At 40.7% G+C, this 20,595-nt stretch overlaps 1 protein-coding gene across 3 annotated transcripts in view; it reads left to right on the forward strand.

Annotated features, from left to right (window-relative positions):
• SPHKAP (SPHK1 interactor, AKAP domain containing) overlaps positions 1–20,595 on the forward strand; it is a 161,323-nt gene that overhangs the window by 121,678 nt on the left and 19,050 nt on the right. For all 3 annotated transcript variants that reach the window (XM_019445688.2, XM_019445685.2, XM_019445686.2), the window contains exons 6-7: positions 6,519–6,774; positions 7,869–11,637. In XM_019445688.2, coding sequence (XP_019301233.2) covers positions 6,519–6,774; positions 7,869–11,637 — 4,025 coding nt within the window. The remainder of the gene's footprint in view (positions 1–6,518; positions 6,775–7,868; positions 11,638–20,595) is intronic.

Raw genomic sequence — 20,595 nt, forward strand, 5'->3', positions numbered from 1 at the left:
CAGAGCTTACCTTACCTCAACCCCTACCATTTATTATATTCTCAAGTTCATGTTGTCAAGTTGTACTTAAACTAGAGCAGACATGCTGGGAATTGACAGCTTAGCTTGGTTTTCTACAAATCCATTAGATAGTCAAAAATAGACTCATCTTGGGGCGCCTGGGTGGCTCAGTCAGTTAAGCGTCCGGCTTTTGATTGTGGCTCAGGTCACGATCTCACAGTTGGGGGACGGAGCGCCATGTCGGGCTCCACGCTGACAGCATGGAGCCTGCTAGAGATTCTCTCTCTTCATCTCTCTCTCTCTCTGCCCCTCCTTCACTCATGCTCTCACTGTCTCTCAAAAGAAACATTTAAAAAAAATAGATTCATCTTCTGTTTCACATATGATACGAAAATTCTAATTCATACTATATGGTCCCAGCATCCCAGCATTTCTTCTTTCTGGATGTTATTTATTTCTTAGGATATACCAAATGAGTCATGATAATAAATACAGGATTGCAGCCCCGTGGGTGGAATGTGAGTTTCCTAGACGTAAAGAGTAAAATTCCTAGAGGAAATGAATGTTACTAAAAATAAAGCAGGAATTAAGATGCTATTTTTCTCATTCAGTGTACCGATGTTCGTTATTATTAGAGAAATCATTATAACATTCTTTACTTGAAGACAAATTTTTTAAATTATAAATTGTTCAATTTACAAATATATATATACACACATATGTATATATGTGTGTATATATATATACATGTATATGTATATATATATATACTTATATATATATACATGTATATATATGTGTGTATATATATATACACACATATATATATATATGTAATGATTTCTAAAGGCACATCATATTGAAGATTGTTGATTTTTCCCAAATAAGATATGCTGATAGTGACACATAACACCACTACGGATTAAAATGATGAACATTTGCTTTCCTCCAAATTATTCTTTCTTGGGTTTTAGTTTTGCTGGGAAATTTTAAGATACTCTTTTATTCTTCAGTCCTTTGAAATACCAAAAAACTCGGAAATGTACCCACTATTTCTAGCATCTACCCCGGATGCTTCATAAAAATCTGCACACAGCCTATTACAATTTGGTAATTAAGACTAGAACCAAACTTCTCCGTCTGTCTCGTAATTTATATTCTTAGTGAGAAAATTAATCATCTGGAAAGAGAAAACATAAATGGCCCTAAGTGTCTTCTCTTTATATCGAGCAAAACTATGATGACCAAAAGTAATTTCCAAAACTGAGTTTTAAAAGTATTTCTGTACCAAGCCTGTTAGGATTTCTAATTAAACATGACGGAAAATTGGCTCATGCATGAAAAGAATGTAACTAAGAAACTAGTGGATAGATGGGGCGCCTGGGTGGCTCAGTTGGTTGAGTGTCCAGCTTCGGCTCAGGTCATGATCTCACAGTTCGTGAGTTCAAGCCCCGTGTCGGGCTCTGTGCTGACAGCTCAGAGCCTGGAACCTGCTTCAGTTTCTGTGTCTCCCTCTTTCTCTGCCCCATCCCCAGTCATGCTTTGTCTCTCTCTGTCTTAAAAATAAATAAAACATTTAAAAAGAAAAAAACTAGTGGTAGATTATTATAGGGACTTGAACAGTGCCATCAGGACATGAATTTCCCCTTGTGACCTCTTTCCGGCTTTCTCTCTCTTTAATGTTTATCAATCTTTTCCCATAAGAAGACCATTCCCTTTGGGTTCAAGTTGAGCAAGAGTGAATATCTCCCCCAGGTGGCTAACAGTAAAAGTCTAATTGTGTTCTATTGGCTCTCACGTGTCACGTGCCTATCGCTCAACCACTCACTATGGCCTGAGGATTGCAGTGTTCAGATTGGTCAGGCTGGGTCACGTGATCACCTCAGAGGGTTTAGGTGAATTAACTCCATGGAAATCACTGGCATTATGGGTGAGCCAGAAAATGATGCCTCACAGGCTATGAGAACCAGAAGAAGATTGAGTGATGTTGGCTCACAAAAACAACACAGATACTAATTGGGGTTAGGGAAAGTTAAATTATCAGGACTTATTAAATATCATCCATCAAAAGCATGCTTAAAAATCTGTATATTTGTTCCTAGGAGTTGTCAAGAATTGCCTGTGAGCTATAACACTCTTAAATGTTTCCTACTTCCCTCTTCTAAAAGTCCTCATCACTCCCTATATATCACTTCACCCTTCTGCCATCTCCCAAAGGCCTACATCGTTTTTCAGATACCACAATCCATGTGTTTTAATAAATTAGCAATGTTGGGGCACCATATCAATTATGAATCCCATCTTAGCCAACCATAGCCGGTACCTAATTCTTTAGGGATAGTCTCAATTTGGCTGCCTCGCCTCAAGAAATTCAGTTACCTGTTGATTCCTAAGTAAACACGGAGATATTGGCAGAGGCAGCATGAGCTGGGTTAATGGGGGGAGTCTAAGGGCAGTCCCAAGGGCATAGCTATTGCTCCCACTGACCCTGTGAAGAAGGCAATAAACGAGCTACTTGGCACCTTTGACCCTGGAAATTACAATGCCCAAGATGTTCAGTGGTGCAGATAACAAATTACCTCACTTCTCTCAACTGTAATTTCCTATTCTATAACATGGAGATTTAAAAAAATACCTTTTCTCCATTCTCAGAGACTAGTCACAGTGATTTTCATAAAATAACATGAAGGCACCTTGGGAAGGACTATTCAAATGCAAATTGTATTTTCTCTCCATGTCCAAAAAGTTGAAGGAAGGTGAAGTAGGAAGAAAATTTCATTTAAAGCAAAATAAGGTACCAGGGTGGAGTACTATATACACCAGGAGTAATCACCCATTCTCCTTTGGGGAAGAGAAGTGTGATATTGCTGCAAGGGATGGTGTACAGAGTGCCTTTTCTGCCTCCTGAGGAGTTTTGTTATTTTCTCATAGATGATTACGAAATGATTGTTCCATGTCTTCGTCTTTCCAGCTCAGCAAATGACTCACATGCTTTTTTATATTGCTACGTTATTTTACAATTGTACAACTGGAAAAACTGTGAGAAAATATTTATCATCTACTTTGTTCATTTATTCAACAAATATTTACTATGCACCTGGAAAAGTGCAAAGCATAGGGGGTTAAGGATACAGTGGTAAATGAGTCGGACATCTTGCTCTCAAAGAGCAACTTACTTAGTCTGGCATTATCTCAGATGTTACTTCTTTTGGATATAATTAAATGTATATAAACACATTGCACAACTGTCCATGTACCTGTGTCTCAAAAGACTAATGAATACATACCAGCCAGCAACAAAGAAGAAATTGCCACAACAGGTACATTTTCCTTCCTCAGGCCATCCTTAGGATAAGACTCTAAAAAATCTTAAAGAAAATCGTCATGCCCATGGTCAAGTAAAATACTAAGTGGAAAGTACAAGTAAAAGCAATTATTTTCCTACAGAAGAAAATGTTTCTGAGATGCTTATTATGTACAATAATAAGATCTACTCCCGTGGCCGACCTTTCTATGAGATGAACACATAATTTTACTGAGCATGTGTGCGTTTGAGGAGGTCCAGGTGCAAACCACCCTTCTTTCCAAATTGCACGTTTTTGGTTAATACTGGAGTTTTGCCGACTGGGCCAGGAAGTCATGGGGAGAATTGGAAAGGACACAGGAATCCAACAGATCTGGATTGCAGTGCCGGCTTTCCACTTTATATTGGTGTAGACTTGAAAGGACCAGTAAGTCTTTCTGTGCCTGATTTCTCCTCTATAAAAGAGCAAAGGCATCACCAGCCTCACAGAAATATTGTTTGCATTGAAGGTAACACGATATTCAAAACACTTAATAGACTACAATAAAAATTATATAATAATACCTGCCATTATTTTGCAGGTTATAGTGTTTGGTCTTCATTTCCCTAAGACTCTCGGGATGTTTATTTACTTTCAAGAAGCTTGTTAACAAAATATGTTTTCTTTCTAGGAATGCAATAGCCATGGAACATTGCACTTTTAATACAACTCTTTCTCTACATTTGTTTTGAGATGTTATTTAACTGTTCGTTAATAACTCTTTTGGTTCCTGCAACAATATATAAAACCTTATGTCATATGTATTTAATCTGAATGGTATGAAATGGCCAATACGCAGCCATTTTTACCTACAAATAACTTCATTTGGTTCCACTTTGTAATTATTTTTATTCATGCCTTATCCACCGGTAATATACTGTGTCCCACCCCCCTGGGGAATTATCTAAGTCATGTTTGTACCTACCAGCATACCTTGCATGTAATACACACCCAAAAAGTATGTTATAAATTTCAAGTTAGTGTATTATGTCTGAATTCAGTGAAAATAAAATTAATCACGCCAGCTACCGTTACTCTACAACAATTGTTCCTCATTATTGCGGGGGATCTCAGACCCTTTGTGACTTCCATAAAAGCTACAGACCATTACTTCTCAAATGTTAAGGCATGTAGGAATCGCCAAAAGAGTTCTGGAAAATGCAGATTCTGATTTAGTACCTCCGAGGTAGGTCCTGAGATTATACACATCTAATAAGCTGCCAAACCACGCCAAGGCTGCTGGCCTACATACAACCCACACTTTGAAAAGTAAGGTCAGAGCGCACCTGGGTGGCTCAGTCAGTTAAGCGTCTGGCTCTTGATTTGGGCTCAGGTCATGATCTCACAGTTCATTGGATCAAGCCCTGCATCAGGCTCTGAAATGACAGTGCAGACTCTGCTTGGAATTCTCTCTCCCTCTCTCTCTGCCCCTTCTCCTCTCTCTCTCTCTCTCTCAAAGCAAATAAACTCTAAAAAAAAATAAGGTTATGACCTCCCTTCTTTGAAAAACAGACCTAATTGCATAAGCACATAGATCAATTCCATTTCTGAGCCTCCTGGACCCCTTGGAGAATGGTTGGATTTTTCATTTTGCAATCACCTGTTCTAGAATTACTCTAATTATAATATTCAACCAAAAAGACTGAAAAATATATACTACTTTCAGAAATACAATATGGATGTCGGTATACATGTATTTCTCAGTGTGTGCACACACTTACCCCTCACACACGCATATATCCACATTCAAGAATTCCAAAATGACAAAATTAACTCTGATCCTAGAAAGCACATGATTTAAATGATCCTTTTTGTAAGACAAACATTTGGACATAAAATATTTCCCCCAAACATTTCAGATTCCACTGTGATATAAATTTATTTAGCTTCCTCCTGCCCACTAACTCTTGTTTCCATTCAAAGAACTTTCTGTTGAAAATTACTATAAATGAACACATTGTTCCTTTTAAAAAAAACAAAAATCCTGATGCACAACGTATGTTTGCAATTTACTAGTAACCTGCGCACAAGCAATTGAAACTTTTATTCCTCTTCTAATGAACAACAATATGAATAGTGAAAATGTGTAGTGGCGAATAGGGACATGGTCTGCAACGCTAGAAGAGAACAAAATTAACAGGTCTCACTGGGACACCCTCCAATGATTTGGGCCTCCTTCTCACTGTTTTCCTCACATGCTGGCCTTTTAGAGATAATTAGTGCACTTCCAATGGGTTGCCTCATATCTCACTGTGTCTGCCTCTTCAGATGAGCCATACACATTATAAATTCTAACTGTGGATAATGGCTAGAACATCACCAAGGCAGAAAAAGACACCGGCCTGAGAAACTGGGACTCAGTTTAATCAAGAAGGGTGCCCAAGACGGTCTTAACATTCCCCTCAGCTTGACCAGACTTCAGACAGGCTTCTTCCTGATAGGCACCGACTGCCCTTTTCTTAGAACATTCACTTTAGAAAACTCGTTATGAATTATTTCTCTGTCCCTTTGAGATGGAAATCATTTTGAAAAGTTTCATGCCTGTTTTACAACCCAGAAGTGTCCTTTTCAAAGACCGGGGGACCGTCTCTGAAATAAGATCATCAAACAGGATAGTGTCCCTTTCTCGGTGGAAGGATGGGAGCCTAACGTCAGTAGGATCCTTCCTCCAATTTGCAAAACTACCTCCTGCCATGCAGATACAAGTACACTTACTTTTCCTTTGGATAAAGCCAGTTAGCAAGCACAGATGGCCTGCGGGCCTCCGACACCAGCTCTTAAAAACTCTATTGCCTCTTGTTTCAGTGCATTTGGGGTCCAACTCAGTTCTGGCCCTTCTTTTCCTATTTTAAGAGCTCTGAAGAAAGTCTTCCTTAACCTGTTTAACTTTGCCCAGTGCAATTTTTGCTTTGACAGGAGAGAGCAAAAATATGTGATACAGCTGGTCTATTTTCCCCTAAGTCAGACTTTCTCCTAGGTACCCTGTGTTCCCAAATATCACTTGAATTTTTTTTCAAGCAATTCGTCAATCTCAGCCCAGAAGATAGGCCAAGTATTTTAAATGTCCCCCACTCTTTATAACAAGGAAGATGAGTAGAAGAAGAAAGGTCAGAAGCAATGGTTTTTTTTTTATTTTGTCTTTCAATAAATGCATTTTTTTCTCTCTACTTTCAGTGTCCTTGGCTGCCAGATATCTGCTTGGTCCAGTGTGCGAGAGGGAACAGGGCAAACAGTACCAATTGCATCATCTTTGAAATCAACAAATTTTTGATCGGCCTGGAACTGGTGCAGGAACGGCAGCTCCAGCTGGAAACAAACATCCTGAAGGTGGAAGATGACACAAACTGTTCCCTGTCTTCAATTGAAGAAGACTTTCTCACCGCATCGGAGCACCTGGAGGAGGAAACTGAGGGGGAAGAATACAGGAATGGTGAGAAGTTCCCGAGAAAACACATGCGCATCCTGAAATTAGTCACCCTGGGAAAATGAGCGCCATTCCAGGAGAGTTTCAGGCCACGTCAGTTTGGCTGACACATCGCCATCATCACTTACTGAGTTTAGGGAGGGAAGGAGAGGATAAGGGAACACTAGTGAGGATGCTGACTAAGGCACTCAGATCTAATGGTTGGGTGACTCCGTCTTCCTGAAGATGCCTTGGGGACGCTGAGGACATCCTCCCACCCGCCAGGAGACAAAGACTATCACAGGGAGGAAAGTTATCTTCCCGAAGACTTCCATAAAGCTACCTATTAAAGTTGAGCCCACATAAACTGGCCTGAATCCTAGCACCGCCTCTTTGAGGCTGTGAAGCCTGAGCTGATTACCTAGTCCTTTGGAGCCCCAGTTTCTTTACCCATTACTTGGGAGGGCAGTAGTGCCTCTAACACTGTTATAGTTACTCTATCTAGCTACATATATTTATGATACTTGCCTGTAATTATGGGAAGGACAGAAGGAAATAACCCGGGAGAGTACTTAGCACTCATTTATTCATGGTTTTGATTGACTGATCAATACAGTCCAGTCAACAAGGTGTTCCTCTTCCCCACCCTTAGCTACCGAAGAAGGGATACCCCAGATGCTCTTGACACTCTCTGGGACAAGCCCTACTCAAACTTGAGAGCGGATGTTTGCAACAAGGCTTGCTATGGAGGTTGCTGTAGACATCCTTCCTCCTCCTTCTCTATGCACTGAGAAGCTCTAAAATGCAACTGTTTGGGGTACTTTTCTGGTGGAGAAAGGTGACCAGCACTTGTCTCCCCACTGCCTTCTTCTCCCACTCTAGCGCTTACATTCATATCCCACGTTAAGAGCCATTTTGTTGAGCGGGGTTCCATACCTAAACTCAGAAACCTTTGCAGATTCATTTGTCTTGAAGGAACACTCTAAATGTTGTTTTGGGGGGGCGGAAGGCAAGGGGGAAACTGATGCTTTAAGGCATTTTTAGAAAGTGGTTGTTATTTTGGACTCATGAGATCCTGCCATCCAAAAAGTAATAGTGGGCCCTCGTTTTGTCTTCACCAGGTTATGAAAATATAAACGCCTCCGCTCATGTTTTGGAAAGTAAAAAACCAAAGGAAGTCACTCAGGAGGAATGGAATGACAACAAGAAAAAGTTGCTTTATCCTTCGGAAGACAAATGCATTAGCAGATCTCATACCACATTGATTAAAGCAGAAGCAACTCTGGAAAAAGTAGAAGGCACCATTTTACAGAGCCTCGATTCATCAGCCGGGCCATCAGAGTGGACAGGCAAAGCTGTGCAGAATGAGAAGCCAGCCAGAAATTACTGTTACTCAGAAAGTTATAAAGGGCATGTGGAAAAGTCACAGGCACCATATATTCCAGGGGATGTTCATTTCCCTGGGATGGTTAAGAAAGGTGGGCCTTCCGTGCACGGTACCCTCACGGAGCATGGCAGCAGCTTAGACCCAGGGGACCCTGAAGACGGCACAAACTCTCTTCGTCCCCACCAAGATGGAGAAGTCACCGCCGGGGAGTACGCCACAAATTTAGCAGAATCCGTGCTACAGGATGCGTTTATTCGGTTATCTCAGTCGCAGCCCACGCCACCCCAGGAATCTGCAGTCGGTGTTTCTGTAGGAAGCGCTCTGCTACCCAGTGGCTGTTCCACAAAAGGTATGGTGGTCCCGCGGTCATGGAATGAGCTCCCCAAAATCGTCATCTTTCAGAGTCCAGATGGCAGCGATGCTGCCCCTGAGGCAGGCATCTCCTCGTGGCCTGAGATGGAAGTCTCTGTTGAAACCTCAGGGGTCCTCTCTGGAGAGAACTCCGGCAGACACCCTCAGAGCGCTCTGGAAGTTGCGTTAGCTTGCGCGGCCACTGTGATTGGAACTATTTCCAGTCCACAGGCCACGGAGAGACTTAAAATGGAGCAAGAATCTTTGGTTTCACCCCGTCCACTGGGAGGCAGTGACCGCCTGCAAAGTCAAATATCCCAAGTCCTCAAGGAACCTTCTGTCAGCGAATACTCCTTTCCATCTGCCTTGTGTGGCATGACCCAGGTGGCGAGCGCCATTGCTGTTTGTGGCCTCGGCGAATCGGAAGAGGCGAAGGCTCCAAGTGGCCTCTCGTGTGCAGCTGAGGCTCATGCAGCAGTCCCCCCACTCTGCTGTTTGGCGACAGGGAGCAGCATGGAGCTGGGAAGCGAGGCCATCGCACAGGTATTACTCCAGGAGGCTGCGCTGGTTTTAACAAGGCCCGACCCCCACAGCAGCATTGGAGACCTCATGGAATCAGTGAGCAGGAGAATCCTAGAAACGACTTCAAAGCCTCAGACCCTGTGCTCAGAAAACGTCCTCAGGAATGAGCTGGCACAGACCCTCTCTAATGTTATTCTGGAGCATTCCATTGATGAAGCTCTCCAGAGAAACAGAACAGTTGATCCCAATGTTAGCAGACATTCATCTGAGACTCTTGAGACCTTGATGGAAAGTACAAACCAACTGCTCTTCAGTGTGATATGCTTCACATTCAAGAAGATGAGGCATTTTGTACAGCTTGGTGAATGGCCCACTGTCCTTGCTAATGAGACCATCAGATGGAGGGAAACGGACTTAAGCTGCCAGCCACCTGATCAGGCTGCTAGTCTAGCGTGGACAAGAGCCACCGAACATTCCAGCGGCCAGCCACTTGGTGGCAATCCGCAGAGTACCAGTCTTGTTACCAATGATCTTCTAGATGACATTTATCTGAAGCAAGATAGGAGGGGCCCAGCAAAGCCAGGCCTCTTCAAGAATCCCACGCTGCAATCTGAATTGCCCTGTAGTCCCAGGGGGCCAGATTCTTCACCTGCTAAAACACCCCCCAAGGAAATAGATCTAAAAGGAACAGTGGGAGAAGATCCAGACAAGCCTCATCAGACACCCAGTTACAATGAGAATGAGTTCAGAGCCTCTTCAGAGAGAGAGAGGACGCTGACAGTGGGCAAGTACAGCAGAGGTTCCCAGGATGCCAAGGACAGTGTCAGTATAAACGCCCAGGAGAAGTATAATCATACCTCACGTCTGAACAGTGAAATTCAAGTTAACCTGTCTTTGTTAGGGAATGACTTCCCCCTTCCTGCTCAATCCACACTACAGGCAAAACATGCAGACCTATACTGCATTACAGACTTTGCGGAAGAATTAGCAGAGATGATTGTCTCCATGGCAACCGAAATCGCAGCAATTTGCCTTGACAACTCCAATGGAAAACAACCCTGGTTTTGTGCATGGAAAAGAGGGAATGAGTTTCTGGTTACCCCAAACGTATCCTGCCGATCCTTGAAGAGGAAGAAGGAAAGCCAGACCAGCGGGGCCACAGTGAGGAAGCACAAACCACCACGGCTCAGCGAGATCAAGAGGAAAACGGATGAGCACCCGGAGCTTAAAGAGAAGCTGATGAACAGGGTGGTGGACGAGTCCGTGAACCTTGAGGACATCCCAGATTCGGTCAGTGTTTTTGCAGACGAAGTGGCAGCCAAGATCATGAACCTAACAGAGTTCTCCGTGGTGGACGGCGTCTGGCAAGCCCAGAGCTATCCCCGGAACCGGTTACTCAGTGGAGACAGGTGGAACCGGCTGCAGGCTTCCAGCTGTGAAAGCATTCCAGAGGAGGACTCCAATGCCAGGGCCTACGTAAATAGCCTGGGTTTCATGAGTACCCTAAGTCAGCCAGTTAGCAGGGCCAGCTCTGTCTCCAAGCAGTCCAGCTGCGAGAGCATCACTGAGGAGTTTTCCAGGTTCATGGTGAACCAGATGGAAAATGAAGGAAGAGGGTTTGAGTTATTGCTGGATTACTACGCAGGCAAGAATGCCAGCAGCATCCTGAACTCAGCCGTGCAACAGGCGTGCCGTAAAAATGAGCACCTCAGCATGAGGCCAAGCTGTCCCTCTAAGCAGTCCAGCACCGAGAGCATAACAGAGGAATTCTACAGGTACATGCTGAGGGACATCGAAAGAGAAAACAAGGACAGCACGTCCTCCAGACGAAGCAGCCAGGATTGGACAGTTGGCCTACTGTCACCTTCTCTGCGATCCCCCTTGTGTTACAGACAGTCATCCATGCCAGATAGCAGACCCCTGGGTGCCAGGCTGACGGTGAACGCGCCCATCAAAGCCAGCTCCTTAGATGGCTTTACTCAAAACAGCCAGCAAGATTTCCTAAGTGTACATCCAGTCAGTAGCACTTCCTCATCCGGTCTCTGCAAATCTGACTCTTGCTTGTATCGGAGAGGTGGAACCGACCAGATCACCAACATGTTAATTCACGAGACGTGGGCAAACTCCATCAAGGCCCTCATGCGAAAGAACAAAATTATAGCGGATGATGCTGAGGCAGCTGAGCCTGTTCCCGGTGGCTCTCCCAGGCAAACGGAGAGATGTGCAAACAGATCATCTTCGAGCAGGGCGCAAAGTGGGCCCGCTCTTCTGGCGCAGGAGTCCATCGATAACCCGAGGAAAGACTCCATTACCGAAAGCAAGCATCCCCCAGTGTCAGCTCAGAGCAAAGCTTTTCCTCTTACAGACCACAACGGTTTAGATTCTAAAAAGGAAACGTCTTCATGCCATGGGTCTGTCCCTGTAAGCCACACCAGGTGGTCCCTGTGTGCCAGGGATGTACCTTTAATTCAAATTGAAACAGATCAGAGAGAAGAGTGTGTTGGAGAACCTGAACACTTCTCTTCCAAAAGCAGCCCCCTAGAGGAAGCAGAGGAGCATTTGCAAGATGGAAAAGACCCCCATGTGGCGAGGGGTGGAGACACTGCTGAGAGTGCCTGCCAAAACCCCAGGTGAGTGAATGACCTCTTAGACTAGATAGGGTGCACGGGACTGGACTTTGCATCTCCCTTAGTATTTAGTCTAAATCGGAGGGACTTTATTGATGCAGGAACTGAATTCTGAGACAATTAAGTGACCTCTCTGGCTTAATATGCACTTATAATAGAAATTTGGAAGTAATTAAAAAAAATTTTTTAATGTTTGTTTAGTTTTGAGAGAGAAAGAGAGAGAGAGAGAGACTCTGAGTGGGTGAGGAGCAGAGAGAGGGAGACACAGAATTGGAAGCAGGCTCCAGGCTCTGAGCTGTCAGCACAGAGCCTGACACGGGGCTTAAACTGACCAGCTGTGCGATCGTGACCTGAGCCGAAGTCGGACGCTTAACCGACTGAGCCACGCAGGCAACCCTGGAAATAATTTTTTTAAAACTTCAAAAACAAATTGAATCCATCTATATAATAGGAGAATGAATGTTTCGTTTTCCGCATTAAAATTAATCTCCCATACTGTTACCTTTTAAAATTCAGTCATAAAAATTTTCAAACAAAAAAGAAAGTTATGTCAACTTATCCACTTGAAAAAAGTTAAATTTAAATACGTTTTAATATTAGAATCTGACATTAAACATTTTGGTATCATTTTTCTCTACCGTCTCTCCTTTCAAGTTTCTCTATTTTGTTTTGTTCTAAAGATCTTTGCAAGGACACCTTGTCCCACAAATACTGGACCTTTAGATGCATGGTATAATCATGGCAGTTTAAGTGCAAGGCAACATTGGAGTTTTGTTATTTCAGTAGTTCTTTTCTAGAAGATTGTAATGTAAGTGGCAATGCATTTTGAATTTGAGACAAAAGAATTATTTCTTTCCAAGTGCTTAAGGAAGAGTCAATCCTCTTACAATTCCCAGGTTTGTAGAAAAATCATAACTATTCTTGAATATGGGACCATTATATCATTTAAACAAATTATTATTGAAGTTGACCTACAATATTATATTAATTTCAGGTGTGCAACACAGTTCAGCTACACATTACTCAGTGTTCGCCACAAGTGTGGTCACCCTCTGTCACCATACGTCACAATTACACTATTATTGACAATAATCCCTATGCTGTAGTTTTCATCTCCATGACTTATGTATTTAATACTGTTGCTCCATTTTAAAATGTTTTTTGTCTCTAAAGTTAAATAAGACAGAAAAAAAAACAAATTAAGCTGAGTAGCCTTGGGAAACGTAAGTTAGAGAAATAGCCTACGTCTTTTCAGAGACCTATGCCTGTTGTACAAAGAGCCCGGTATTTTAAAATGTTTAGGTGCAATAAACAAGTTGAACACAGCTTTCATCAAATTTCAGCTGCTCTGGAAAATCCCTAATATTTTTCCCCCCACCAGGGAAGCAGAAGGGATCCGTCTTCAGGTGCTGGGACCCCCTATGATTATGGCATCATTACAAGGTGTAGGTGATGGTGGTCAAGGTGCACCTATTTCCTTCTTAGCCTCTTAGTGCTGAGAACTTAACTTTCCTATTGAATAAAATCCTAGGAGAATTCAAGAGAAGGAAAGCATGAAAACCCACAAGCAAAAGAGTGTAAGTTAAGCGAAATGAAATACAGACCAAGTGGACCAAAACAAGTTCATATATATCAGTAATTCTCCAGCTCTAGACAATACTTACCAAGTCTTGTAGGAGTACCCTACCTCACTTTAGATCAAAGAGTTGAAGAAACAAAAGGGCCAATGTGTAATTCTTTAGAATTCCCTTAAGGTGAGATATACGAACATGGAAAAGTCTTATTTTAGCTTCGACGTGTCTGACTTTGAATCTTCTTCGCCATCGTCATAAACCAGCTGTGATTTTTAGCTGAAGAAAGTTACCTAGTGAGGAAATATTTGTGAACTAGTAGTTCAACAAGATGCATGGTTTCAGGCTCAAACCAAATAGTGATTGTCAATGAAGTTAAGTAACATTCATTATACATTGTTGAGTGAAAGGTCACGAACCTTAAGCTTAAAAGAGGTACAACCTGGGGACTTTCAAACTGTTTGGGAAGTATGTATCAATAAGGCCTCCAACTGATTTAGGTTTGGATTCCATATAATGACTCAAGCACATATTCTCTCAACTCATGGTATGGATTTCTGATTTGGTTTTCCAAGAACAAAAGAAATGAAAATGTAGAGCCATCATCCTTAGAAATTCAAGAGCTGAATCTGCTTCCAAAACATAAGGACGTCGAATATATTTTTCTTTGTGAAGCAATATGAAGAATTGTTATAGAACATGAACTCTACTGACTAACCTGGTAACAGTGTCACTTTGAGCAAGTTCCCTAATCTCTCTACGGCAGTTTAGGTGAGTAAGCTATAGGAATAAAGCTCTTAACTCAGTGCCTAACCCATTAGAAGTACTCAATAAACGTTCCCTTTATGGTTGTTGTTGTTCAGGGTTAGGGTGTATGATTGCCTTTATTTCAAGAGATTTTTTTTTTTCCCACGAGAAACCTGTTGTGAACAGTGTGAACTTTTGTTAAAACGGAATTACTATGATTTACAAGGGGGGAAATTCGTTCTATTTGGATCACATTTTCTAAGCTCAGGGTTGTTATTAGGGGATTTGATATGTCAAAATAGAGAACTGAACTCCCTGTGAAAGAGTTCCTACCTACACACAGAGCGAAGGACGTGACACAACACTTGATTCTGTCTGGTCATGGCGAGGTGTCATGTCCTAAAAATGTTTTTAGGCTACTTTCTGAAGGACATTTTCATAACTCTGCTAAAAATGTTACAAAGGCTCAACATACTGAAATGAAATTCACTTTCTTACTTTTTTATTTGAAAAACAGAGTAACAGTTTCGGAATTCATTATGGAAGCCATGTCCAAATGAAAATACTTGTTGGGTTTGAAGCTGTCACATTTGTCCAGATACCTGAATAGTCCTTCAGTCATAAAGAAAGTAAATAATTTGGGACAGCCCGATTCTTGATTTCTGGGAAAATGGTATCGTACTGGTGAGCAGCGATGTCTTCTTAATTCAGCTGCCTCCTCTGAGGTTATAGAAGAGCAATGATCTAACTTTTCGATAATTTGGGATCACAAGGCAGAAACACCAAGCTAAGAATCCCGAGCCTTCACATGTTGCCTTCGTTGGCATAATCTGATGTTTTCAGGAATATGTTTTGTGTTGTGTTTTTATTTACATTGGCTTCAAGAAAACAGTTATTCATCAACCAAGCATGTACATGCACATTCTGTGGCACACGCTGCCCTTGGAGCGAAACACACAGTAGAAAGTAGAGATTTAGTACCTGCTATCATGGGTCCTACACACCAGTGGGAGAGACAGAAAACATGCATGGAAAGAACCCTTTGGCAAAAGATCATTACGGCGTGTTATGAGAGAAAAATAAAGAGAGTAATGTGACAGAGAGCATCTGGTTGGGTGAAGTGGTTACTTAAGATAGAATGTGGGCATTTGGATGAGACCTAAGGGAAGACGGAGCCAACCATGCGAAGAATTGAAGGGGAAGATGTGCATTTGCATTTCAAGCAGCACTGGTGTTCTAGCTAGTCTAAAAAAAATCCTCCCACAGACCACCTTAAAGTCCTAGATTAAATATGATAAATATCCTTTTGAATACAGGGCTGACCTTAACAGTGTTACCAATAATGATGACAATCTCAGAGGCAGAAAATGAAAGGATTTGGAAACAAAAGTCATAGACTAAAGTTAGGTCTGTGCTTGCTCTTACTAGTCTCCCTAATCTACCAGTTCATTTCCTAAAAGCCAGAGAAAACCAGGAAATAATACTGTGGGTCCATGAATGATGAAGACTTAGAAATGACACCAACCTTCATATCCAGAAGGGTTATGTCCTCAGAAAAGAAAGTACAAACTTAGGAAAAAAGTTCACTCACCAGAAAATGAGTTAAGAAGATGTATCTTTTAGGGTTAGGGCTCTAGGTAGAAAGGGGAAAAATCCCCTAAGAATATATAACCACAGATTCCCTAATGCATATTTGAGGTTCTAATTTACACTATCTCTGGTTCAGAAAACCCTAAGTTGCAAATGGCAAGATTTCATTCTTTTTGATTGCAGAGTAATACTCCATTGTGTGTGTGTGTGTGTGTGTGTGTGTGTGTGTGTGATATATATATATATATATATATATATATATATATATATATATATATCACATCTTCTTTCTCCATTCATCCATCGATGGACATTTGGGCTCTTTCCATACTTTGCTATTGGTGATAGTGCTGCTATAAACATGGGGGTGTGGGTGTCCCTTCGAAACACCACACCTGTATCCCTCGGATAAATGCCTAGTAGTGCAATTGCTGGGTCGTAGGGTAGTTCTATTTTTAGTTTTTTGAGGAACCTCCATACTGTCTTCCAGAGTGGCTGCACCAGCTTGCATTCCCACCAACAATGCAAAAGAGATCCTCTTTCTCCGCATCCTCCCAAACATAAGGGAAAGGAAACAAAAATAATATAAAAACAGGGAAGGGGACAAAACAGAAGAGACTCATAAATATGGAGAACAAACTGAGGGTTATGGGAGGGGTTGTGGAGGGGGGATGGGATAAATGGGTAAGGGGCACTAAGGAATCTATTCCTGAAATCATTGTTGCACTATATGCTAACTAATTTGGATGTAAATTTAAAAAAATAAAAAATAAAATTTAAATAAATAAATATGATATAACAAACTTCTAAAAAGAAAGAAAGAAAGAAAAAAGAAAACCCTAAGTTGATAAATTACCTTAAAGCAATCTCAGGTTAATAACATGATGAGACCTTGGTGGAAGAAACAATAAATCCCTGGGTATTTTAGGCCAAGTCTCAAAGGACTTCAATAGATAAAGCCCCATTAAATAAGCATTCAAAAACTCAGATTACAAGATACACAAGGAATCAAAGCGCCGTAAACAAGACCTAGTACAAACATCAAATAGTAGCATTAACTCTAATAAGGATTTCAGATATTAGAATTATTAGATACAGACTATAAAATAAATATACCTTAAATATTTAAAGAGGTATATAAACCAAGAGAAAGCATAAACTACAATTAAAATAGTTGAAGTAGACTTGAAAATTAGTCAAATACTAAAGGAAGACAAATATAATTACTGAAATTATAGCCTTTGTTATGAAAAATAATTACTTAAAAAATAAGGTCATTGGAATAAAGACTTCAATGGCATACTTGCAGAGAGAACTACAGTAAAAGTAAGTGTAAAACAACTTTCGTTTCCACCCACAATGGAGTAACTAAAGCTAAATTTACCCTGCTTCTGTAAACAACTAGAAAAATGGGCAAAATATATGAAGCAACTGTTGCTAGACATTGTACAATCAACAGCACTTTGAAAGTAGGGAAGGAAACATCGTGACCCCAGTAATTGCCCCAAATTTCTGCCTAGATTCCCTTTTTAGGCAATAGTGCAAAGAGGACAGCCTGAACAGAGCTCAGAAGGCACTCTCAGTTAAGGAGTCAGAGATTAGAGGATGCCACACAGAGAAAGAATTCCAGAAGTCTGTAGAGGGATCCCCTTGAGCCTGTTGGTGAATGCTAAACCCTGCATGTGTATGTGAAACCCCATGAAGCCAAAGACCTGTGAGCTGAAGAATCCCACAAGTTCACATGGGACTTGGAGAAGTTTATTTCCAACCAGCGGAGTAGAGAACCCATGTTAAACACATGCAGCATTTAGCAGAGACCCCCAAAAGTATCACACTATAGAATTAAGGCTAACTTACCCCTAAAAAATAAAAGCTAATCTAAACTTGTTCTAATAAAACTTGTAACTCAACATTGAAAAGGTCAAACTGAACTAAAACTAATTTAACCTAGAATGGGTCTAATGCTCTTTAGAGAAATACAACAAAATCCAGCACTCGACAGCATAAATTTACAGCATAAGATCCAATTTTAAAAAAATGTTTCACATACAAAGAAGCAGAAAAATGTCACCCATAACCCATAGGATAATCAGTCAACATAAATATATCCAGGAACTACAGAGGTAATGGGATTAACAGACAAGGACTTTAAATAGCTATTACAAACATGTTCTAATATTTAAAGGTACACGTGAATCTATAATTGGGTGAAAATTATAAATTCACAAATCAAGTAGTACAATGAATCTTAAGCAGGATAAACAAAAACCCACATCAAGCACATCATGACCAAATTATTAGAAACCAATGACAAAAAAATAGTCCTAAAAGTAGTTCAGAGGGAAAAACAACTTACATACTGAGGAACACAAAAATTGCAGGTTTCTCATCAGAAAAAAAGGAAATCTAAAAGATGAAGAATGACATCTTTCCTGTGCAGAAGGAAAAAAAAAACTGCCACCTTAGTGTTCTTCACCTCACAAAAAATAAAGGCTATCCATGGATAAGAAGACTCAATATTGTCAAGATATCAGTTCTTCCTAACTTGATTTATAAATTTAATGTAACCCCATTCAGAATCCCAGCTCATCATTTTGTGGATATCAAGAAAATGATTCCAAAGTACATACAGACAGGCAAAATACCCAGAACAGTCAAGACAATATTTAAGAAGAAGAACAAAGTCAGGCTGCCATCACCTGGCTTCAAGACTTACTATGAAGCTGCGGTTATCAACACAGTGAAACATTGGCAAGAGAATAAACAAATGGATCAATGGAACAGAATAGAAATGCCAGAAATAGATACACACAAATATAGTTAACTGATTTTTGGTAAAGGATCAAAGGCAAAACAGTGTGAAAAGTAGAGTCTTTTCAACTCAATACTCACCTGCCAAAAAAGAGTCTAGAAACAAAACTTACACCCTTCACAAAAATTAACCCAAAATGGACCATGGATCTAAATGTAAAACTTAATAAAACTATGAAACTCCGAGACGATGACATAGGAGAACATTTAGGTGGCTTCGGGTTGGGCAACGACTTTTTAGATAGAATATCAAAGACGTGATTCATGAAAAAACTAAGTGATAAACTGGACTTCATTAAAATTAAAAACTTTGGCTGTGTGAAAGGTGCTTGTCAAGAGGACCAGAAGACAAGCTGAACACTGCGATAAAATATTCCCAAAGACATACTTGATAAAGGACTGTTATCCAAAATATATAAAACTCAATAATAAGAAAGCAAACGACTCGATTTTGAAAGTGGCCAAAAGACTTCAACAGACGCCTTATCAAAGAAGACATACAGAAGGCAAATAAGCATATGAAAAGATACTTAATATCATATGTTATTAGGCAAATGTCAAATGAAAACAACCAATGTGTTGTTTGTGTCTCAAGCAACACAAAATGCTGAGAAAGATGTAGAACAACAAGACTTCGTATTTATTTCTGGTAGGAATGCAAAAATGGCACAACGACTTTCAAAGACACTTTGGGAGCTTCTTACAAAAATGAGCATACACTTACCATATGATCCCACAGTCATGCCCCTTGGTATTCACCAAAAGGAGTTGAAAATTTATGTCTACACAAACACCCGCACATAAGATTTTACAGCAGCTTTACTTATAATTGACAAAACTTGGAAACAACCAAGATTTCCTTTAGCAGGTTAATGGATCAATAAGTTCTGGTACATCCAGACAATGGAAGGTTTATTCAGCACAAAAAATAAATGAGCTGTGAAGCCATGAGAAAACATGGAGGAAACTTAAATGCATATTAAGTGAAAGAAGCCAGTCTAAAAGGCTACACGTACTGTATGATTCCAACCCTCCGACATTCTGGGAAAAGGCAGTTAAAAAGCTCAGTGGTTGCCAGATGTTAGGAGGGAAGAAGGGATGACAAGATGGAATCCAGAGGGTTTTTAGAACAATAAAACCATTCTGTGTGATACTATAACAGTGGATACATGTCATTATACATTTGTCCAAACCCATAAAGTGTACAACACGGAAGTGAACCCACGTAAGCTATGGATTTGGGGTGATAATGATGCGTCAATAGAGGGTCATTGATCGTAACAAATGTATCATTCTGGTGCAAGACGTTGATAGTGGAGAAGGCTGTGGTGTGCAGGGGCTGGGCGCATGGGAACTCTCTGTTCTCTCCACTTAGTTTTACTGTGAACCCAAAGCTTCTCTGAAAAAATAAAGCCTTTTTTTTTAGAATAAGGGCTAAAGAGTAACTTTTTATGCAAGCAAAATCTTAGAGAACATGTGCTAGGAGATCTATACAAAAGGAAATGCTAATGGAAGTCATTAGGCTTAAGAAAAACGATACCGATGGAAACTTGGACTACACAAATATGAAGTAGGTAGGTAAATATAAAACACCTTTTCTACTTTAAAGTTTCTTTAAAATATAATTACTTACCATGAAAAAAATATTTTATGACACGTAGAACTAAAATATATGTCGGTTATGACACAAAGGGTGGGAGGGGGAAATGGAAATATACTTTCCTAAGAATCTTCCGTTCTGTGTGACTTTGTGTAATGTAATCTGAAGTTAGACTGTGATAAATTGGATGGATACTGTAAACCTTGGAATAACTACCAAAAACATAAAACAAAGAGCTATGTTAATAAACTAATAGTGGAGATAAAATGGAATGCTAAAAAGTGTTCAGTTAATCCCAGAGAAATGCAGGAGAAGAGGAGAACAGAAACAAAGTACAGATGAGAGTAATAGAAAACAATGATCAAGATGATATATTTAAACCTAGTCAGGGGCACCTGGGTGGCTCAGTCGGTTGAGGGTCCGACTTCGGCTCAGGTCATGATCTCGCAGTTTGTGAGTTCGAGCCCCGCGTCAGGCTCTGTGCTGACAGCTCAGAGCCTGGAGCCTGCTTCAGATTCTCTGTCTCCCTCTCTCTCTCTGTCTCTCCCCCCACTCACACTCTATTTCTCTCTGTCTCTCAAAAATGAATAAACGTTAAAAAAATAAAATAAACCCAGTCATATTGATAATTGCATTAATTCT

This window comes from Panthera pardus, unplaced genomic scaffold, assembly GCF_024362965.1.
Source record: "Panthera pardus isolate Hobbes unplaced genomic scaffold, ASM2436296v1 HiC_scaffold_10, whole genome shotgun sequence".
Classification (NCBI taxonomy): Eukaryota; Metazoa; Chordata; class Mammalia; order Carnivora; family Felidae; genus Panthera; species Panthera pardus.